At 28.3% G+C, this 23,618-nt stretch overlaps 1 protein-coding gene across 1 annotated transcript in view; it reads right to left on the bottom strand.

The window, feature by feature from the left end:
• The window catches only part of LOC111624665 (UPF0183 protein C16orf70 homolog), a 48,119-nt gene extending 26,649 nt beyond the window's left edge, over positions 1 to 21,470 (bottom strand). Inside the window, exon 1 of the mRNA XM_023367572.1 lies at positions 21,266 to 21,470. Within this exon, the coding sequence (XP_023223340.1) occupies positions 21,266 to 21,329 (64 nt within the window). The 5' untranslated portion in view covers positions 21,330 to 21,470. The remainder of the gene's footprint in view (positions 1 to 21,265) is intronic.
• Positions 21,471 to 23,618: the final 2,148 nt, after the last annotated feature.

Here is a 23,618-nt window from a genome sequence, read left to right as displayed (position 1 = left end):
CATGAGGTTACCTAAATTAGCCTGAAAAGCAGCCTTCTTGCATTTCTAAATCAAATTAACTATTTCAAGAAGATACATGGTTTTTTTTTTATGTTATTATGCCATTATTTTTCTTTGTGTTTGAAAAGTATTTTAAACCAAATAAATGCAGTAAATTAGGAAAAACAAAATACTGCAGAACTCATCTTTTGTTTTGAACAAAAGAATAAAATAAACTAGATAAATACTACCAAATAATCCACTGAATTATTTACTGAGCTATGTGAAAGATAATTTAATAATTAGAGAAAGCAATTTGACTAGAGATGCACAGATACTAGATGAATAACAGTTTGGATAATTCATAGCAAAACACTTGTAATTTAGTAATAATTTTTTATTATAAATGAATATTTTAGTTATCTTTAGATTCTAGAACAAATTATTTTACAAAAGCTATATTTTTAACAAGGTCCATTTGTGAATAAGAGTGAGAATGATGTGCAATTGCAGCAGTGTGCATGAGAATCTCCTTTCAGCTTGCTTTGCGCATGTTTAGACACCATTTGCAGCCGTATTGTCTGTCTGTGTGCTGAGCTGTAGAAGTTTATAATGTTTAAGAAAATTGAGTCGCCCACTGACTGTAAGATAAAATCTATTATTCAATTTCAGCACGAAAGATCATGGTAATGGTCTTTTCGGACAGGAAAGGGACTTTGTTAGTGGATTTTATGCCAAGAGGCACAACAATCAATTCTGATGCTTATTGTGACCTTGAGAAAACTCTGCCATGCCATACAAGACAAGCGGTATGACCTAATATCTTCCAACAGCAGGTGGCAGATTTCTTTGAAGTTGGAATTTAAAAAACTTTTGAGTGGTATGACAAATGTTGAACAAAAATGAAAATTATGTAGAAAAGTAAATAAATGTATGTAGAATATGGGAAAAAATATATTTTAACGATATTTACAGTATTTTTTTCTTATCAAAAAACAGACCTTATATCTTTCATAAATATAAAAGCCACAGAACATAGATGTGCAATAAAGCAAAGATTAAAAGACAAAATATATCAGTAAAGACAAACATATCAGTAAAGTATATTTTTTTGAGTGCAAAACTACTGAATAAAAAAAATTATTTGGTAAATTTTGGACATTATAAAATTTCTTCTTCAGGACAACCAGCTTTATAAAAATAAAATGAAAAGCACACACAGGAAAAATTTAAATGTACATTTACATTTTTTTTTTTAATGTTTGAAAATGAAACATACATAATAAATATGAAAATGCAAATTTTATAATTTGTATTTAATTGTAATAAATTTATAAAATTAATTATGCATTTATTCAATAATTGCACATATATGTCCTATGATAGCATTTTAACTTTATATTCTGGCAAAGAGAAAATTATTTGAATATTAGAAAATTAATAAATCTATACACAAAATAGTCATCAGCATGATGTTAATGTAATTAAGGATTAAATCAAAATTTTTTTCAATAAACAAACAAATTTGTTAGAAATGTAAACCTAGCATCCAACAATTAGAAATCTNCATTTTGTACAAGCAGAAGCATAATGGCATTTCAACAGAACATTTGTTTGCCCAAATTTTCTTTTCATGTCAATTTGAGCTTTTACCAGCAAGTATAAAAGTATAGCTGTTAGTGGTCTCAAAAAGTATGATAAAGGTGCACCTTATAATCGAGAATATACGGTAGTAGCCAATCAAAAACTTCCAAAAATTTAGTAGCCCTCTAGCAGGAAAAAAACACACACACACACAAAATATCAATAAAAAGGCAATACGTATAAAAATAGTGATTGCGAATTGGTTTTTATCAATACGATGTTAATGTAATTAAGGATTAAATCAAAATTTTTTTCAATAAACAAACAAATTTGTTAGAAATGTAAACCTAGCATCCAACAATTAGAAATCTGTATTATAAATAAAAATATAATTTAAATTGCCTAACAGTAAAGAATAACTATACAAAAACATTAAAATTTTACATTGTCTTTCTTACATGACAAATACTAGTAGTCAAAATGTTACAAATGTAATAAATCATTCTGTACTTTAATTTTTTTCATTTAAAGTAATAAATGATTCATAAAATATTGACTCTGAGAATCTGTTTCATTTCCAAAATGGCATCAAGTGTGCTTTGTCTAGCTATTTGTCATAATGCCTTAAAACTTTCAGTGGTTACAATACATTAAAGATGATCCAAATGAGAAAATGCATATTTAAAATATTTTTGTTGTTATATTAACTTGCATCCCCCACAAAATGGATAATCAATATAAAATATGTTCATTTTACCAAAGTAAACTTTCAAATCTAAGCAATAAGTGCTTGATGTATATATTAGTACAAAAGTATCAGATTTGTCTTGTAAGACAACAGATGCTTCTCTTTTAAATTAAAAAGATGACTTCATCTTTTTAATTTGTAAATCCAAATGACATACACATTGTTCGTTTTTTTGTTCCAATTTCAATTATTCATGAAAAATAAATTTTTGAGAAAATGGTAGCTGCTATCACATATTCGTAAATTTCAAAAAAAAAAAAAAAAAAAAGTAAAATATCACTCATATAAATGACAGTTTTTTAATTTTCAAGTCTTTTCACACGGAACATACTAGAGGGCAGATGGCCAAGCTGTTAGAGTGGCAGCCTATTTATTGTTCAAATATAAACAAACATCCATTAACCTGATTTTTGATTAAGGCCAAACAATCTGCTGAATTATAATTGGGTTAAAATAAGGCTACTATTTAATAATTAAATATTAAGTAACTTTGCCTAGAAGTATACATTATAATAAGAGATAATTCTAAATTATTAAATATTAATTTTGATAAATTTAATAATTAGGCATAATTAGAATCTAGAACAAACTTGAATCCTCAATTCCCACTTACTGTGTGAATGTGTTGTCAGCTGTGCTACTCTTGAACCTCCATCCAATCTTCACATCCAGTAGTAGTAGTACCCATATTATAGCCCAATATAATCTGTCAAATTGTTTGACCTTAATCAAAAATCACGTTAATGGATGCTTATATTTGTCCAGGGTAAAGCAATAGCAGACTGAATGCCATGGAGTCATCTCCAGTTGACACCATGAGTAACCAGTGTGGTTGTATCTAAAATGATTAATTAATATAGTGGATTCTCAATCTATCATTTTTGGCAGTACTTGGAGGAAAAATGACTAACATGGGAAATTTACAATATTGATGATTTTATTGTTTATTTCAAATAAGACATGTATTTTCTAATGATAGGCTTATATGACGGCTTTCTGTAATACAGTAATACCCCAAACTTATGCGATATGTGGGATCGAGCGATAACCACGTAAGTCAGGGTATAATTTCACAATTTGTGTAAAATCCAAAATCGGATGTATGTAAGCTAATAAATGTTCTCACTAATCTTATCTCGTCTTTTGATTCGTTCACGGTTACAAGTAATCACCACATAGTCTCTCACAAGTCTCCATAGATATAACAAACACAGAAATAGATAACACAAAATAAATTGAAACTATGTGTCGATTCCGCACGACATGTCTAAACAACCAAACATGTAGGCTGAACAATAGTGTGGGGGGGAGTGAGTAATCAAGAGTTGTGTGGCGCTCAAACAAAAGACGAATCGACAAGATTTGAAAATCGCGTAACTCCAGATTCGCGTAAGTCAAGGTATTACTGTACTAAACAATGTGGAGCTTGCATACAGACATTCATTTATTCTACATTTAAAAAAATTGTTAAGAATACTGAAATTTGTTCTATTTTCTTTTGGTACAAATACTTAACGGACTCTTTTCTTGCACTTGAAGATAATATCATAGAAGTGTCAAAAACTTCGGTGAAATCATAAATTTTTGTCACTTATGATGTGTTGATTCTCTTACAGAAAAGAGTTCTGACTTTTCTCACTTGTCCAGATGTGATCTCANAAAAGATAAAAAAAAAAAAAAAAAAAAAAAAAAAGTAAAATATCACTCATATAAATGACAGTTTTTTAATTTTCAAGTCTTTTCACACGGAACATACTAGAGGGCAGATGGCCAAGCTGTTAGAGTGGCAGCCTATTTATTGTTCAAATATAAACAAACATCCATTAACCTGATTTTTGATTAAGGCCAAACAATCTGCTGAATTATAATTGGGTTAAAATAAGGCTACTATTTAATAATTAAATATTAAGTAACTTTGCCTAGAAGTATACATTATAATAAGAGATAATTCTAAATTATTAAATATTAATTTTGATAAATTTAATAATTAGGCATAATTAGAATCTAGAACAAACTTGAATCCTCAATTCCCACTTACTGTGTGAATGTGTTGTCAGCTGTGCTACTCTTGAACCTCCATCCAATCTTCACATCCAGTAGTAGTAGTACCCATATTATAGCCCAATATAATCTGTCAAATTGTTTGACCTTAATCAAAAATCACGTTAATGGATGCTTATATTTGTCCAGGGTAAAGCAATAGCAGACTGAATGCCATGGAGTCATCTCCAGTTGACACCATGAGTAACCAGTGTGGTTGTATCTAAAATGATTAATTAATATAGTGGATTCTCAATCTATCATTTTTGGCAGTACTTGGAGGAAAAATGACTAACATGGGAAATTTACAATATTGATGATTTTATTGTTTATTTCAAATAAGACATGTATTTTCTAATGATAGGCTTATATGACGGCTTTCTGTAATACAGTAATACCCCAAACTTATGCGATATGTGGGATCGAGCGATAACCACGTAAGTCAGGGTATAATTTCACAATTTGTGTAAAATCCAAAATCGGATGTATGTAAGCTAATAAATGTTCTCACTAATCTTATCTCGTCTTTTGATTCGTTCACGGTTACAAGTAATCACCACATAGTCTCTCACAAGTCTCCATAGATATAACAAACACAGAAATAGATAACACAAAATAAATTGAAACTATGTGTCGATTCCGCACGACATGTCTAAACAACCAAACATGTAGGCTGAACAATAGTGTGGGGGGGAGTGAGTAATCAAGAGTTGTGTGGCGCTCAAACAAAAGACGAATCGACAAGATTTGAAAATCGCGTAACTCCAGATTCGCGTAAGTCAAGGTATTACTGTACTAAACAATGTGGAGCTTGCATACAGACATTCATTTATTCTACATTTAAAAAAATTGTTAAGAATACTGAAATTTGTTCTATTTTCTTTTGGTACAAATACTTAACGGACTCTTTTCTTGCACTTGAAGATAATATCATAGAAGTGTCAAAAACTTCGGTGAAATCATAAATTTTTGTCACTTATGATGTGTTGATTCTCTTACAGAAAAGAGTTCTGACTTTTCTCACTTGTCCAGATGTGATCTCACCTATCTCAAGACAATGCAGGTTGCCAACCTCATGGGAGAAAATCATTGTATCTGCTCCTTGAAATTATCACACATCCATCTCAATCCTTTATACTTACGTCCTTCATCCATAGAAATATTAACAAGGTTCACCCTATGCCAGAATCTCAAACCTTTTATCTGCGATCATTTCTTACAACAAAAAAAATTTTTTTACATCTCATTTTACAATGAAGTTTTCACAACTCTCACTTATAATACACAGTGCGGCAATTATATTCCGGGACTGGATCTATAAAAATGAAACAAAACAATTTTATTCAAATCTTTTTATTAAATTATTCAAAATACTCTCCTCCTGCTTCAATACACTTTTTACAGCGATTCAGTAGTGATTCAAATGCCTGCTCAAACTCAATTTTCGGTATTGCCTCTAATATGCACGTAGACTCTCTTTGGATGGTTTCAATATCATTAAAAATGCATCTTTTCAACTTCATTTTCATTTTTGGAAATAAAGAGAAGTCACATGGTGCTAAATCGGGGTAATACAGCAAATGATTCAACACACAGACTTGATTTCGTGCCAAAAATTGACGAACAATCAATGATGTGTGACTCTGTGCATTATTGTGTAACAAACACCAGTCATCAGAATTGCGATATTCTGGTCGAATTCGACGAATTCTTCCCATTAATCATTGTAAAACTCCCAAGTAGAAAGCAGCAGTAACTGTTTGACCCTGTGGGACAAACTCACGGTGGATGATGCCTTTGCTATCGAAGAAAACAATGAACATCATCTTGATTTTTGATGGAACTTTTTGTGTTTTCTTGGCTTGAGGTGATGATAAACACTCACTTCCATACACTTTCTGCATCATTTTGAACATTTCTGTGGCACTTGTGCCAAGTTTAGCGTGAAATTTAATAACAGCACATTGTTCCATTATTGTTTGCCGACATGTAACAAAATAAACTGATAAACAAAATATCAAAAACAATGATAAATGTCAACCGATTTAAATAAAAGTCTTAGGTTAGTAGCGACATCTGTTCAAACTTCATATGACATAAAATTTAAACAGATGTCGCTACTGGTTGCTGAGATATAGCTTCAGTCCCAGAATTTAATTGCCGCACTGTGTATATGATGCAAGACAAACCTCTGAATGGGCATAAGCTAAACTTTATGTTTTTTCATACAATTTCAATATACCAAACATTAACAAATTATTACTAACAAATATGCAACATATTCCTTTATATACAGTACTTATTCCATAAGCATAAACCTTAGTTTTTCCAAATTTTTGCGACCATCTAAAATTTTTAATCTACTCATCAAGTGGTCACAATTCCCTATGCAAAAAAAGTTTGTTCTAGACAGTTTACTAGATGGAAACTACTCTATAGGCACTACATTAATACATTTTATTACATTTTGTACAAGCAGAAGCATAATGGCATTTCAACAGAACATTTGTTTGCCCAAATTTTCTTTTCATGTCAATTTGAGCTTTTACCAGCAAGTATAAAAGTATAGCTGTTAGTGGTCTCAAAAAGTATGATAAAGGTGCACCTTATAATCGAGAATATACAATAGTAGCCAATCAAAAACTTCCAAAAATTTAGTAGCCCTCTAGCAGGAAAAAAAAACACACACACACACAAAATATCAATAAAAAGGCAATACGTATAAAAATAGTGATTGCGAATTGGTTTTTATCAATACTTAACAGTTATTTTCAAAGTAAGGCATATTTATAAAATTATTGTACAAAACCCTATTATCACACAGACATTATTGTACAGTACATTGTATGGTACCCAAAATAATCATACAAATACGATAATTATCATACAGATGGCAACCTGAGACAACATGCTAATTTTTACTAGTGTTGCCAGGCTTTAAGAGGAAATGTCACCAATAAAGTACAGTACTTTCTAAAGCAGTAAACAAAAAGTAGCCAAAAATCACAATAAAAACTGGTTAGTTGCAGTCAAAGAGTTTAACTGTTAAATTTGACATGCTCTTATTTTTAGTACACAAAATCAGTGTTTCAATTTAGCACCTTCTATTGTGAATAAAACGATTAATATGGGATAACTTTTTCTTTCAGTTAAAATACAGAATGAACATTGTGGGAAAACGAACGATAGATTGAGAATCCATTCTAGTTCTAGAATCAGAAGATCAGATGGAGCAAAATTACTTAATATTTAAGTATTAAATAGTAGCCTTATTATAGTCCAACTTAATCTGGCAGATTGTTTGTCATCTATTGCTCTGGGACACCCAGGATTGTATCTGGATGAGTTGAAAATTCCCAAGAATTTTTTGGACATGGTCCATCCAAATACATCAGTCCCCATTCCACACCATGGGCTGGCCAAACCCATAACAGGCTTGTGAGAAAAGGTCTTCTTAGAGCTCACAGGGACAGAAAGAGTATATATATATATATATATATATATTTCCAGTCACTGATGACATTGATCAAAACAGCTATAAAATTTTCTTTCAAAGCTGAAATAGGATTGACATGTAAACTCTAATAGATGTTTCAGAGCAAAAATCTGTAAATAGTGCAAGCTGAATTAACCAATAATTTTGAAATAAAGCAGTAAAAGGAAACTTTTTAAACTTATAAAATGCTAGTATGTTTTCATACAAATATCAATTTCTGTTAAATAAAACTATAAATAGTAGCTTTTCTTTGTATATCTGGTTTCCTATTAGAATTTCATTAATAGCTTTTCTAGAAGATTTATCATCTTGTTGAGAAATAAAAATTATAATAATAATACACATACAAATGGTATCAGACTTAAAATTGGCCCAACTGAGATGATAAAACATTAGTGGTAGAAATTTTATAGAGGATATTTAAAACAAAACTGTATAAAATCAATTCTAGAACTAAGGATATATGCTAACTGAAGGAAAGTATGTACAGAGGAATTGAGCTAATGGCATCAGTATTTTACTAGTCTGTCTAAACATGATTACACACATAAAAAGGTACAAAGATGTACAAGGACACCACTGTTGGCACCCTCTAAATTTCTGTACATTTAAATAATATTAAAATAAAGTTTCTAGTGAGTGTCCTTTGCATAATTTTATTTATACTGTTTCCAGAGAGTGGAACCAATTTTACCTAGGACACCCTGTTACATTATCTAATAAAGTGATTCTTAAACAGTTTCCAAAAAACCAAAATTTCTCACAAAATTTCAAAAAATAAAAAAGAAGATCAGATTTCAATACCATTTTTTGTGTATAAATAAGAGAATCTTTGAAGCCTCATCAACTCATTGGAATTCCATTAAAAGTTATCCACCAGTTCAAAAGATTCAGAACAACTGATCTAAATGTGTACATTTTTAAACTTAATGTAATGAAATGAATTTTAAAGTTTCATATTTTATAAAACAATACAGATATTCTTTCATTTAAAATATGCAACATTCAATTTCCACTTCAGATTACTTCAAACAGTAAATATAAATCATCACCACTTTAGTGATAGCTGAAATACTTTCAACTGACTAAATACAGTTTATCATACTCATTTTAGTTACACTCTAGTTCAATCAATTAATTACTTCACTTATTTATCAAAATTTCAACTTTTGATAAGACTGGAAGTTGTTTTAATTAAAATTCCATCGACTGCATACAGTTTATTTAAACTTGATATTATGATAAACTTGAAACTTGATTTATGCCAAGATTAATGAATATTTTTACAAAAAACACTATTAAAATGAACAGGAATGTTTGCTCTTTGGTATGAAATTCACAAAAAATGTAAAAAAAATTTAAATGTAACAGGATGAGGAAACAGGAACACGATGACACTTCAATTAGGAAGAATCAAAGCAAATATAAATGTACCACCTTTTTATATAATTCTATTTATTTAGGATTAATATGCAATGTAGTTATTTTAAATAACTGTCATTATAAATTGATTCTGTACGAATTAAAGAGCTTGAGATTGTCTCTCTTCAACAATAATGAGATATGTAACAGAAATATTATTATTACTACAATAACTTTACTTGGCAAGAACACCACTTCAAATAAGAAACAACAGCCAATCAACTAAGATTTATAACTATTTTACCATATTTATACAGCTTTTTTAACTTATTAATTACAAAGAGTCCGATTTATACGCATTTAAAATTGCAATATATGCACATATACATGCATGTAAAAATACCAGATATAGCAAATGCACTGCTATATGCACTTTAAAATGCCTGAAATATGCATTATTCAAGTTTAAAGAAGGCAATAAATACACTAAAATTGGTAGGTAAGACCACCTAAAAAGTGAAACATGTATTATGTCTCACTTTTTAGGTGGGAAGGGCAAAAATGTGCAACAATAGGCAACACAAGAAATTTTAAAAATTTGACATCCCAAGACATATTAGAATAATGTTTTGTTTAGAAGGTGCATAATCAAGTTAATTATGAATAAAATTACATGTTCAATAAAATTTTATAACTTTGATAATAATTGATTTAGATAATATAGAAAGTTATTTTGATATACTGTACACAATTGTTTACAAGATGTTTGAGGATGATTGGGTTAACCTAGTTTCCCTCGTCCTATACTTTCTTCACTGGTCTAAGGTAGTTGTATATTTTGTTTATACACTTGTACAAATAATAAGAGTACTTACTCATTTCTCATCAAGTTATTAACTAATAAGATTTAGTGTTCAAGTTGATATTAATTTTCATTCTCAACTGATACCATAAACTCTAATAAAGTTCGTTTCAGGCAACAAGAACTTGCATTTGAATAACTTTTTGAAATATTTAACATTATTAAATTAATAAATATAACATTTATAATAATTTTAATCTAATTAAATTCAAAGGATTTTGAGAATATGAAAAATGGGAGATTTCCATGGCTATGCAAAAGTAAAAATCTCCCATTCATTCCTGTATTCATTTGTGGGACTTTAAAAGAATACAACTTAAAACTGCTGAATTTACATTTGACTTTTGCACACTCATCTGTAATTGGACTGCAGAGTGATATTTCTTATGCAAACTATGTGAGTAAAAAAGATTCCCTACACAGACAGCAGAAATAAACTATAGATCATTTTTAAAAAATAATACTTCAAAACATGCAAACAAGTTTATACAGAACTTATCCAGTTTTAAAAATGGTCAATCTGAAAATATACAGAAAAATCACATAAAATATACATTATTGGACAACCTTAATTTGATCCACTTGGATCCAAATCATGTTTATATTGAGGTTTTATCATAGCATTTGAAAAAAAAACATGCATGCATACAAATCTCAACCCTTATTAATTAATTACCATTAAATTATTTTACCCTATTTAATTATTTATGATAAGGAAAGAAATAATATCTAGCATTTACACAATACTAATGGACAAATTCTCAATGAAAACTTCAAATTATTAAATGATCTTGTTATTTAATTGCTGTTTATCTACTAAAAACTATGATATTATCTATAAAGATATTGCTGTATCATATTTTCTCTTAAATTTCTTTATAAATAAACAACAGATGTTTAATATTAACCTGTTGACTAATTTAGGAGTCCTTAAATTGAATCAAATTTAATATCGTATTACATACAATTTAAATTCAATCTCTAAATGCATTTGAATGTCAAGCCAAATTTGCATCTGTGAGTGTGCCATGCAACTCCAAATGCATTCAAAATGATTAAAATGATTTAAATCGTATATAAATTGCCCTACTTACTTTAAAAAATTAAGATTCACCTCATGTGTGCAATATTTACTATTGAAAAGAGCTTATATAACCAATTATGATTTACAATTATGCAAGAGTTGAAAATAAATTTCTATTATATACACAATAATATCAATTAAAAATGTAATTTATTTTGAATATAGCTTATAGATTTAAATTTAAAATAAATTAAAAATTATCATCAGATTCATAATAATTAAATTTTAATCTAAGTTTGCCTATGTTTTTATGAATTTAAATCTATGCAAATTCATTATACAAATAATTTTTATGAAAATTAACTAAACCAAATTTGTATTGTGTAAATTATTAAACTGTTCAAATTATTATATTTTAATTGAAATTTAAATAATTTCACTAAGTTCAAACAATCTACTAGATTATATCAAGCTATAATATGGCTACTATTTAATAATTAAATACTTGGTAATTTTGCTTAGAGTTAAGCATTAGGTGCCATCTCTTGATTGGAAGTTGTGAGTTCGAATTCAACTCTGGGCCAATTCTTTTCTTCCAGAATATTTTAAAATAAAAAATTAAGAATTTGTTTATTTATAATTATTAAATTTATCACAAAATGGCAGCCTAATCACCAGCCTCCAGGCAAAATTACTTAATATTTAATTAATAAATGTAGCCTGATATAATCTGGCAGATCATTTGGTATTAAGAATCAGGTTACTAGCTGTTTACATTAGTTTTCTGAGTTACACAATCATAAAATATTTAATAATTAACTTATGATATATCTCAATGATTACATTACAACAATTTACACCATAAATTATATATAATGCTATCAGGATAACATGTATATATAGTACCATACAGGGGTGCTGTGTGTGGAAGCATCCTCTAGTAAGTTACTTTTGAACAACTCTATAAAGTTGTTCATGTGGCATTCCCAAACCTTGGGCATCTCTCTCATCTAGATTAAAAAACATTAGTGTTACATTTCAAAAATTAAATGCAAAGCAATACAAGGTTAGTGCGACATATTTGTATTTATTATCACTTTGTTCATCAGATGGATTTGAATAAATCCAGAATTTTAAATTTTGCCTCCTCCATTAATGTTGTATAGTGAATTAGATATGCTTTTATAAACTTGTTTGTATTTTATTGCAAGTCTAATCCTAAAATGCCAGTGTTACTCTTTAGCTTACCCAGTGTTTAATTAGACTATGGGAAACAGACTTATACTACTTTCATAATAAATAATCTAAAATAGTATATTTACAAATACTGTATTCAAGGAATATATTAATCATATTACTTTATAACAATAAGAAGTTATAAATATGGAACTAGAACTAAAAATGTATCTATCAATATAATAAAAAAACAGAGAATTTAAAATCTTAAAATTATTGGAAATTAACTAGTATTGTTAAATCAATATAAAGAAAAAGGGCAAACTGAATAATTATTTACTTATACTAAAATTTTAAATAAAATTCAATTAGGTGATTAATTCAAGAATTTAAGTTTTCTTTTAAAATTCAAAGAAAAATGTGATAAATTATAATTAAGAAATGCTTAATGGAAGGAAAAATCTTTTATTTTTAAATTAAAGTAAACTTTAAAGTGAATTTAATAATAAACACTTTGTAAATAGTTTTATATCATTTGCTTTATAAGAAGTTTCCAAAATTTTTATAAGTCTTATTAGTACAAAAAATTTTAAAGTACTTTAAAAACCTTACAGTATTAAATGAAATCTGAATATTTAATAGTGCTACCTCAAACCTCAATAACATCTTTGCAGTGCTTTGGCAGAATGTGAATAAATTTCTTCAAACAAATTCTATACAAAGCTATGGCACAAAACTCTTCAAATACATTTCTGCAGTTATTTGTTTTTTCCAGGTTTTTTCCTGTAATTTTCATGCTCATAATATGCCAGTAATTTTTAACAGATCAGGGGTCAGGACTATTATCTGGCCAGCTCAGGCATCTTACTTTGAGCCTTTTCTAGGAATTTTACTTTTATCTAAACAACAATTTATAGTCAATTTAAGTAACGATAATGCTAACAAACAGTGGAGAAAGAACACACTATATCTCTTTCATTATTTAAGTGCAATGACATGATACCATCTTCCTGGAAAATGTACACTATTCCTTAATTATTGGAATTAGCTTAGCAGATAAGACAGAATATAGTTTAATCTTCATTCCAAATATCAGAGAAGAGAAAGTAAAGATAATTGTTAATGCCACACTCAGTATATCTTTATTTCCTCTTATCAGATAAAATGGTTTTGTAGCACTGCTATTGCAGACCCATTTGTAAAGTGTAGTCTGCTGACACTTTTACTGAATATCATCTCCATACCATTTGACACACTGAAAATTCAATCAGATTGCTGGTAACTTGATGCAGACATTTACTGTCTCTATTAAGTAATCCCTGTTATAAGCTTTACTTTTTCTATACCTAATGCAAGGTTTGCATTCAAATCCATACATAAAATTTGAATTCATCCAAAAAATAGCAGAATCCCAAGTATCAATGCTCCAGTTGACATACTATTTAGTTCATCTGCTGTCTATTCATTTTACTCATTAGTAACAGCTTCTTATGATGGCAGGCTTTTAAAACCATGTTGCACAGATGATGTACAGTTCATACAGTTGCTTTTACACTTGTCCACTCTTCCCAATGTACTTAGCAGTATATTCTTGCAGACCAATTATGAACTTTTTTACAGTGTGTTAACTGTTGAAAACTTTCCATTTTGCTTACAAAAGTGCATTACATTTATACCATCCATTGGTAAAAATCCATGCTATAAATATTGCAGCAAACTTTGTCAGTCAATGAAAAGCATTCTCATGTTTATGATGACATAAATTATATAATCTTTGCAATTCCCTGCAAAGATTGCATAATGATACTTTTAATTTAAAAAAACCACACATTTTTATAGAATTTTACAAGTAATGAAATTTCCATAGCCACAACTGAATCTGATATAATTTTACCTCATCTTGTAATCATGGAATTCTTACAAACTTCAATATCCACTTTATGTTGCTAGAAAGGTAAAAACCTTTCTTAGTTAAAGGAAGAAGGTTATTAGTTATTTTAAAAGTAATTAAATAGTACATACTTTATGAACTGGTTAAATATATCATCAAATTATTCTCCTAGAATAATATTAATACATTATATAAAAAACTCCACTATACCTTTAAAATGCAGTCTATTTTGCACACTTATCTAACGTTTTCAGTCAGATTCACAGACCTCCTTCAGGATTGAACTATCAGATTTCAAATTTGCAAAACAGAAATTCTAAAATGCATGTTCTATAATCTTCTCAATTGCGCATGCTCATTATTATAATTTTAATGTCGCCACTTTCCACGCCGATGCTATTTTGTTTGATTCACGGAAATTTATATTTTGCCCTTTTTCTTTGCACTTGTAAATGTGCCAGGCTTCTGCATACTTTAGATGTCTTCTATTTTCCACTTTTTGTATGACATCTGCCTTGCTCCATTTTATTTCAATCTCTGTTGGATCTGCGATTGCATAATTAGCCAAAGCCGTGATTGGTTGTTTAAATCTTACATTCTTTTCGTGCTCCTTCAATCTTTCATTTAACGATCTTTTAGTGGCTCCTATATAATATATCTCCTTATTCAGCCTCTTATCATACAACGGTATTCTGTATACACCTGGAATCAGCCTCCAGTCAACGGGTGTTTTGTCATTTCTTAGCATTTGGAATATTGTCGTGTTTCTCTTGTACGCTATTTTCTTGTTGCTTTCTATTCCTATTTTTCTGTAAATGTTACTTAACTGAGCCCTGTATTCCATTACGGTGAACTCCTTTTTCTCTCATCTTTATTTTTATTGCCTTCTTTTTCTGCTCGTATTAAGGCTTTTATTTTATTCTCCTTAAGTCCTACATCTCTTGCTAGCTTTGCGATGTATTCAAGCTCTTTACGCATATCATGAATCCTGTTACAATGAGTGTATGCTCTTTTAATTAGTGCTCTAAACGCTGCTAGTTTGTAGCTTGTTGGGTCATGCGAGGACCATGGTATCAAATCCAAAACATACGTAGGCTTTCTATATACTTTCGTATTGATTACCCCTTCTTTCATCTACTTCGACCTCTATATCTAAGAAATGTATTATTTTTTGATTTTCTTGCTCTAGTTCTAATTCCAGGCCATAATTATTGCTGTTTATATCTCTAATAAATTGGCGTATGTCTGGTTTATTATTCCAAATAATAAATACGTTGTCGACGTACCTAGCATACATTATCATACTATCTTCGTATTTCTGCAATACGTTATTTTCCAGAGATCTTATTACCATCTCGCACAATAAGCCTGAGACCGGGCTACCCATTGGTACTCCTCTAAGCTGCAGGTATGCAGTACCGTCAAAGGCAAAAAATGACGAGAATGTAGCCAAATGCGCCAGTTCTAGAATTTGCTTTCTTAACTTCGCTGCGTTCTCTACATTGCCCAATAAAAAAATCTCTTAGGTGACAAAAGCATGGTTCAAGCTTAACTGAAGGGTACATAGCCTTAAAATCGAGCACTGTCATGTAGCTTGTTTCGTTAACTTTCAATTGTTTCAACCTCTGGAGCACCTCTAATGGCTGCTTTACACTATAAACGTGTGGAGGCATGTTCGCATTAATAAATTCCTTAATATTAATACTTTCTAACATGACCTAATTGGTTTACAAAAAGTAAATTTTTTGAAGGATACTTATCACATCTAAACAACAAGAAAGGTTCATCTTTTAGTAGACTATCCAATTTTATGAAATATTTAATTACTTTGTTTATTAATAATTACTGAAAAATCTTTAAACATTATTAAGTTGTCTAATAAAATATAATTTATTAAAATCACATTAAATCAGTAATAAATATCATATTTATTTATAGTTTTTGTTACATTGGTAGGTTATCTCTAGGAAGAATAAATCAATCTACAGAAATACAAAAATATCTACTGTATTGTGTTAAATGTTCAATGGCTCGACCATTGAAGGGAGGCCAGTATTTAAAAGAGACTTAATTTTTTGATTATGAGTGGTTGTTTGTTTCATGAGCAATAAAATAATTTAAAAATAATTTTTTAACGATACAATAGCGACGATTATTATTTTTAAAAAAAATTTATTAGGCTAAACATCGATGAAAATTCACCGCGAAGTTGGTTAATAGCGATATACAGTAATACCCCAAACTTACACGATAGGTGGGACCAAGCAATAACCGCGTAAGTCGAATTCGCGTAAGTCGGGGTATAATTTTCCAATTTGTGTAAAATCCAAGTCGGATGTATGTAAGCTAATAAATGTTCTCGTTAATCTTATTTCGTCTTTTGATTCGTTCATGGTTACAAGAAATCACTACAGAGTCTCTCGAGTCTCCGAGATATAACAAACACAGAAATAAATAACACAAAATAAATTGTAGCTATGTGTCGATTCCGCGCGACATGTCTAAACAACCAAACATGTAGGCTGAACAATAGTGTGGGGGGGAGTGAGTAATCGAGAGTTGCGTGGTGCTCAAACAAAAGACGAATCGACAAGATTTGAAAATCGCGTAACTCCGGGTTCGTGTAAGTCGAGGTATTACCGTACTAATAAACTAATTACATGGGATATACTTATATCCTAATATACTATACTAATAGTGTATTTTTTTCCTTCTTTTCGGTTATCCGATTTTTTCAGTTATCCGACCAACCTGAGTCCCCAATTGAGTTGGATAATCGATGCTCTACTGTATGATGAAGTATAGAAAGAAAAATGCAAGTAGGAAGAATAGTTTGTAATTAAATAAATAAATAAATTTTTTTCCTAAATTTGTTTATATCATTTATTATTGGATTTAGAGTCAAAATTCTATAAAAATATATTAGTACTCTCTTCAATTAAAAAATCATTTTGCTGCAGACTTCCAGGGAATTACAAAGATTGCATCATCTATGCCATCGTAAGCATAAGAATGCTTTTCATTAGCTGATAATACTGTAGCAATATTTTTCCAGTTATTGTGTCATCCACTGGTATAAATCCATGTGAAGGTAATGCACTTTTAGAGGCAAAATAGTAGGTTTTCAACAATTAACACTGCAAAACAAAATCCATAATTGGTCTGAATGAACATACTGCTGTTCTTCTGGACTGAAAGTAAAATGGGAAGAACAGACAGGTGTAAAAGCAAGTGTACAAACTGAATCATTCAAAAATCTTCCAACAATCATTACATAGAATATAATGGTCTAAAGCAGGGGTTCCCAACTTTTTTCATGTACAGATCCCCTTTTACAATAAGAAAAATTTTTTCCATTGATCCCCTTAAATATTATATATTAATATAAGCAGCAGTCCTTCTATATAATTTTTAAAAAGGTATTTTCCTAAATTTATTTGAGAGTAAAAGTATGTAACATTTTTAATATTTTTAATAAAGTTTTTATATTTGCAAAGTTTATCGACCCCTCTCAAATTTTAATTGACCTGTAGGGACCAATACCAACTGCATTGGGAAGCCCTGATCCAGTTTTCATAAAAGCAGTTTAAAGAAAACATTTTTAGATTATTTTTACAGAAGTAAATCTTCATTTTTGTAAGGAGAAAAGAATATTTTTTAAACTAATATTAAGATATAAACTTCGTTTTATGTATACAAAGGTTCATATTGAAATACAAACTGACAAAATTTCTCTTTACTTTTCCATTCATGATTCAATAACTAAATTTAATTATTAATCTCATCAAAATGTAAAATTATGATACTTTGCAAGAAAATATTCCCAATACATACATATTCAAATATATTTAGAATAACTAAAATAATTAATATATCGTATTAACCAAGTCACTGTATATCAAATAAGCTAATAAAATTATTCATTTATACAAATAAATAATTACTTATTAGATTTTCTCTAATAAATTTATTAGCCTAATTTTATTATGATCTGTCATTCACCATTTCAGGATCTGAAGATATAACATCTTCCATCAGAATAATGGAAAACAAGAGTAGTTATATGATATATCTACTTTCCTATATATCAAAGAGGAAACATGACTCCTGAGGTCTAGGCAATGTAACTGATAAGATACTTGCTCAATACACAGGAGTTGTAGATGCGACTCACGATTTGAATCATTTATTTTCTGGATCTTTCTAAAATTATTTAATCGCTAAATTTCTTAACTTATTACAATTATAAAATTAATGAATTTATTTGCTTCATTTTTATTATTGGAGTTACAACACCAATTGGTAGACCAGAATATTATAGCAATAAATATGTCTCTTAACGAGCCTTAATTGAATTCTAGCAAGATTTAATTCAAAATAAGACTTTATTAAAATGTCTTATTTCAAATTATATCTTATCAGAATTCAATTAAGGCTCTTTGATATAATAAAAATGAATAAACAAGTCTATTATTCTATAACATGGTCTATATTTTATATTTTCTATCTTATATTACATATGTTTTTAGGTAATTCTTAAATTATATATCATAGACAGATTTTGTTGACGGCCAGAAACAAAAAGCTAAAATATGTCCAGAATTTATAATATATTAAGTTCTTTGTTAAAAGATCAAAATCAATGATTTATAGAACAAGAAGACGACAAACTACAGCAGTTACAAAATTCCTAGAACAAAGAACACATTCCAAAAATGTCACGCTTCTTTTGCTTTTCATTACTTCTCTTTTATGTTATTTCATTCTCCTGTACAGAAATCTTTTACAGACTTCACTGATTATTATGATTACAACTGACAGTTCTTGTTAGATGTTATTAATCTCTATTTTGATATATATATTAACATTAAACAGATCAAGATAAATTTAAAATAGATATTTCTATTACATATAAAATAGAATAAAAAGACAATTATTAAATTTTATTTAAAAATTATACAGGTTAATCTACAGATTTTTTATAAATGCAAACAATACACTTATTAAAAGTGAAGTAATATAAAGAGTAATCATCAAAATGAGTCAAGGTAATTTCATATATCACCTGCAATACTGTTTTGATAAATGTTTACATACAGGGTAAATTTGCATATGTAATTAATTATAATTTTTTATTTAAGTTATTATTTAATGAGCTTTATATTTTATAACTAAATTAAGAGGAAATAAAAACATTTAAGTATAAATCAAATTTTTTGAAGTCAATAATTAATTAATTTACTAATATTTAAAATACTATCAATTTAAAACTTTTAAATTCAAAAAAACTTATCAGAAATATTCTCTATAAATTTCCAAATTAAAAACAAAAATTTTTTGATGTTCTATTAAAAAAATCCATCTTCTAAAAAATTTAAATTTAATTATTACTATAATTTTCCTTTAAAAAATACAGTTGGAAGTTTTATCTTAAGATTGATGACTAATCAAAAAGTCCATCTCAAGCACACTATATATTCATGAAGCCAAGAAAGTCTTTGTCAAATAATAAGAAAAAGCATATATTTTTTTACTATTAATAAATTTATTTTTTATTCTTTATCTTGTTATAAATTATTTTCATTTTAGTTTATTCATAGAAACCATATTATATAGCTTTAAATTATTTTAAATTTAGTAAAATAAAAAAAAAATAGCATTGGATATTGTTTTAAATATTCTCTATCAATTTCTAAATCATAAATATAGCACAGATATTTTGCGTTTTAATTAAAAAAATCATTGTAAGCCTTTCTTATAGACTTTTCCAAGAAACTGAAGCTAAAATAATTTAGCTTCAGTTACTTGGAAAAGTCTATAAGAAAGGCTTATTTTGTGTTTTAATTAAAAAATCATTGGATTTGTACTATATTCATGATTCAGAAAATGATTGGATATTGTGTTTTAAATATTTTCTATGCTATTTTTTTTTTTTTTTTACTAAATTTAATTAAATAAGAATAAATTATTTAAAAATTAATTTATTCTTATGAAATTTCACAAATAACACACAAAGCTGCAAAACATAATTATTTTAATGTGCTATGTATTTATATTTTTCATTTCATTTTTTTTATTGCTCCTCACAATGGTTTAGTATGATAAATCTTTTGCATGTGGGCATAATTAAATAGTATCAAATCTAAACCTCTGTCCTTCTATTGACTTCTAAATAGTTTAAAGATGTTAAAGATGTTTAAAATGGAATAACACTTTCTCTAATAAATTAATAGATAAAATGTTATTTTAGAAAATTATATTACAATCTATAGAACAAATTAAATAATATATTTAAATAATTCAATTACTGATAGCACATTTATATTTAATTTATAAATTTAATAAACTATTTTAGAAAATTATACATTTTTTTAATAGTTGAAGCCAGAACTACTACAGCATACAAAGACATCAAACTAAGGTATTTCGGTGTCTTTATATCCTATTTTTAAAATGCACAATTTCTTTATTATAACTGTTCATTTAATATTAACTCCTTTTATATTTTTGCACACAGAAATCTTGCAAAATAACCAATCTCAAAGCCACCAGGAGCACTTTGTGCCCTCTGCACATACCACAAGGCCCTAAAAACTCATAGAATGGCATCAAATTGCTTTGATAAAACAAAAAAAGTATATATTGAACAAATGATAATAAAAAGCGAAAGGAAATAAACTCAAATAACCAGCATTATTACTGGAGCATAAACATGGAGATGTGATTTACTAAATAAATTATTTTCTCTTTTTTGTTGTTGACAGCTTTCTCCACCTGTACAACAACTGAAATAATTGTATACATGTAACATCACCTGACCTATATATTCATTAGCATAACAGGATGCTACGCAATTCCCATAAAGACAATAATAAATACAGTCGTAACACAAAAACAAAGTAAAATGTTTCGTAAATATAAAACGTGGTATTAAAATGGAAGTTTTTGACGTATAAACATTGTGTCGTGTGTATTTGGCAAGTTTTTTGCGTGTTTGGTGGGGGAGAGAGCACAAAAAAAGCGATTTCCTTCACCTTGGAGCGGGATCAAAACATTAAAAAAAAAACAAGCGCACGAACAGCTGATTGACAAAGTCAACTTACCTAATGCAAACTCCACTTGATCATTACGTAAACTACATTCCGGTAAGACTTCCAATTCGAGCATTATTTAGTCGAAGATAAATCAAATCAAAAAAAAATTATCAAAGTTTCATAACCGTAAAAACATTACAATTCAATAAACGACAACAAAACATTCAACTCCTCTTTGTTCGCTCGACGCCATCTTGAAAAATAACGACTCTTACCGATCCTAACGTGTCCTTTTATACAAATTACGTAAAAATAAATATTATTGGTAGATACGTAAAGACGTCTAATAAATTAACCAATGACGAGCGTTTTAAAATTTTTAAATATTAGGTTCATGCGCAATAACTACGATTCAATGACCTTGTAGAGGTGGGGCGAGTTTAGCGGGGGGAAGGAAAATAACGGGTCAGCATTGATCGCTATAACGAGTTTTTCGTAACTTGTCAACTCGGGATTGGTTTATTCATCCCTCGGCTCGTGCCAAAAATTATTTTAAAAATTTTTATTAATCAATTTTCAATGCTCGATTTCTGTTTGTATCCTTGTCTACTTTGGACTTTGTTTATTATTAATAGGACTTATTACACTGGTGTAGTTTCCGTTTAGCAAATAGAGGAGATCATAGTCAAAAAATCAAAACAAAATATCTTTATTTTCACCTGTACACTCTTTTTGGGTTTATTATTTTACTAGTTCTACCTGTTGAAGAGGGGGGTCTTCAGGTCCGAAACACAAAAACAGAATGTACAGGTGAGCGTGTACTCTCTGAGCATCATTGCCCAAACTTCCCCTATAGGTTTTGATCCATGAAACAATTATCAAATTATGTATATATATTTAAAATCGATTTATTTTATTAAAAAGCAATGTAGATGAATCATATCATAATTCAATATAAAAGAACTAATCGATAAAATCATGAAAGATAATAGTGAATTGTTGCATTGTTAATAATATATTAGACCTATCTGCTTCATTATTGAGAAATAAGGAATTTGCTTTCTCGATACAGAATTTGAGTTTGAATTCGATCTACTACATCGTAATTTTTTAATGATAGTTTGGGTATAGACTTTGTTCTCTTTCTTCTTAATTAATCTCTGTTGTATTAGGCTTGTTAAGTTATTTTCATAAAGAAAATTGAAATTTATGCGTTATGTATTTCTGGTTAGTTAAATTAATAGGAAAAAGGGGGGGAAAGAGACTGATTTTGTTAATTAATTAGAAAATTCTTATGATATATTACATATATGTTTACAACATTGTATTATAAAATGAAATCTGGTAAATGAAAGTTTACTTTTTATTAGAGAATTATATGTATACAAGTCGACCCCCCTATAACACTGTTGATTATTCTGTTTTATATGAATTCCATGTTGTACAAATCACTTAGATTTTACAAATATGTGTACCAGGCCGTGAACGGCTTATGTATTTGTAAAATCTAAGTGACTCATACAACATGGAATTCATATAAAATGGAATAATCAACAATGTTATAGGGGGGATCGACTGTATCAGATTTAAATTATATTTAAAACAATTAATTATGTTAATTAATTGCTTTAGATGATAGTTTCATATGCGATTAAATTGCACAACTAGTACACATTAAATATATAATAAACCTACTCAGTTTTCTCTAAATTAAAATGTAATTTTAAACGACTTTTGAAAGATTATCATTATTATTATTATTATTATACTTTTTATTATTATAATCTCTAATAAAATAAAGAAGAAAAATATATATTTATATATTTCAATTAAAACAGAATTGATAGTAACATCATTCTTGGAAAGTAAGTTATCAATATTAAAGGATATTCCTGATATAATTGACGTCATTATAATATTTTAACCGTGCTTTCCTGTTTGTGATTCCTATTTAATACAAAAATATAACGTTTTTATAATAGAATCTTGATTTTTTTTAAATATTACAAAACATATTTTAATGCATTTATTTAATTGTATTCGTTTAAAAAAAAAAAGTAAATACAAAAAGTTTTAATAGAAATTCTTTTTTTCATTTTATAATTTACATAATAAGCGAATGAAATATAAATATTTTTATTTACATTTGGAATTATATAAATATTATAAATATTTTTTAATATGATTTTAAAGGTTTAAAATAGCATTAAAAAAATCAGCGAAACATTTTCACATTTGAAACTAAATGTATCCAAACGGAAATTATTTACTTAAATAAAGGAAAAGGAAACCAGTATGAAAATGTTAATGTTAAATTTGGTTTGATCGATATTTTAATTTCCTTATCTTTACTTTTATTTATACAAAAAAAGAAATATAAGTTACTATTAAAAGAAACTATTCTGATATGAATAATTACCAA

This window comes from Centruroides sculpturatus, unplaced genomic scaffold, assembly GCF_000671375.1.
Source record: "Centruroides sculpturatus isolate CEXI.00-Female unplaced genomic scaffold, Cexi_2.0 scaffold263, whole genome shotgun sequence".
Taxonomy (NCBI): Eukaryota; Metazoa; Arthropoda; class Arachnida; order Scorpiones; family Buthidae; genus Centruroides; species Centruroides sculpturatus.
The sequence above is the reverse complement of the archived record's forward strand: the minus strand, read 5'-3'. Positions and strand labels throughout refer to the sequence as shown.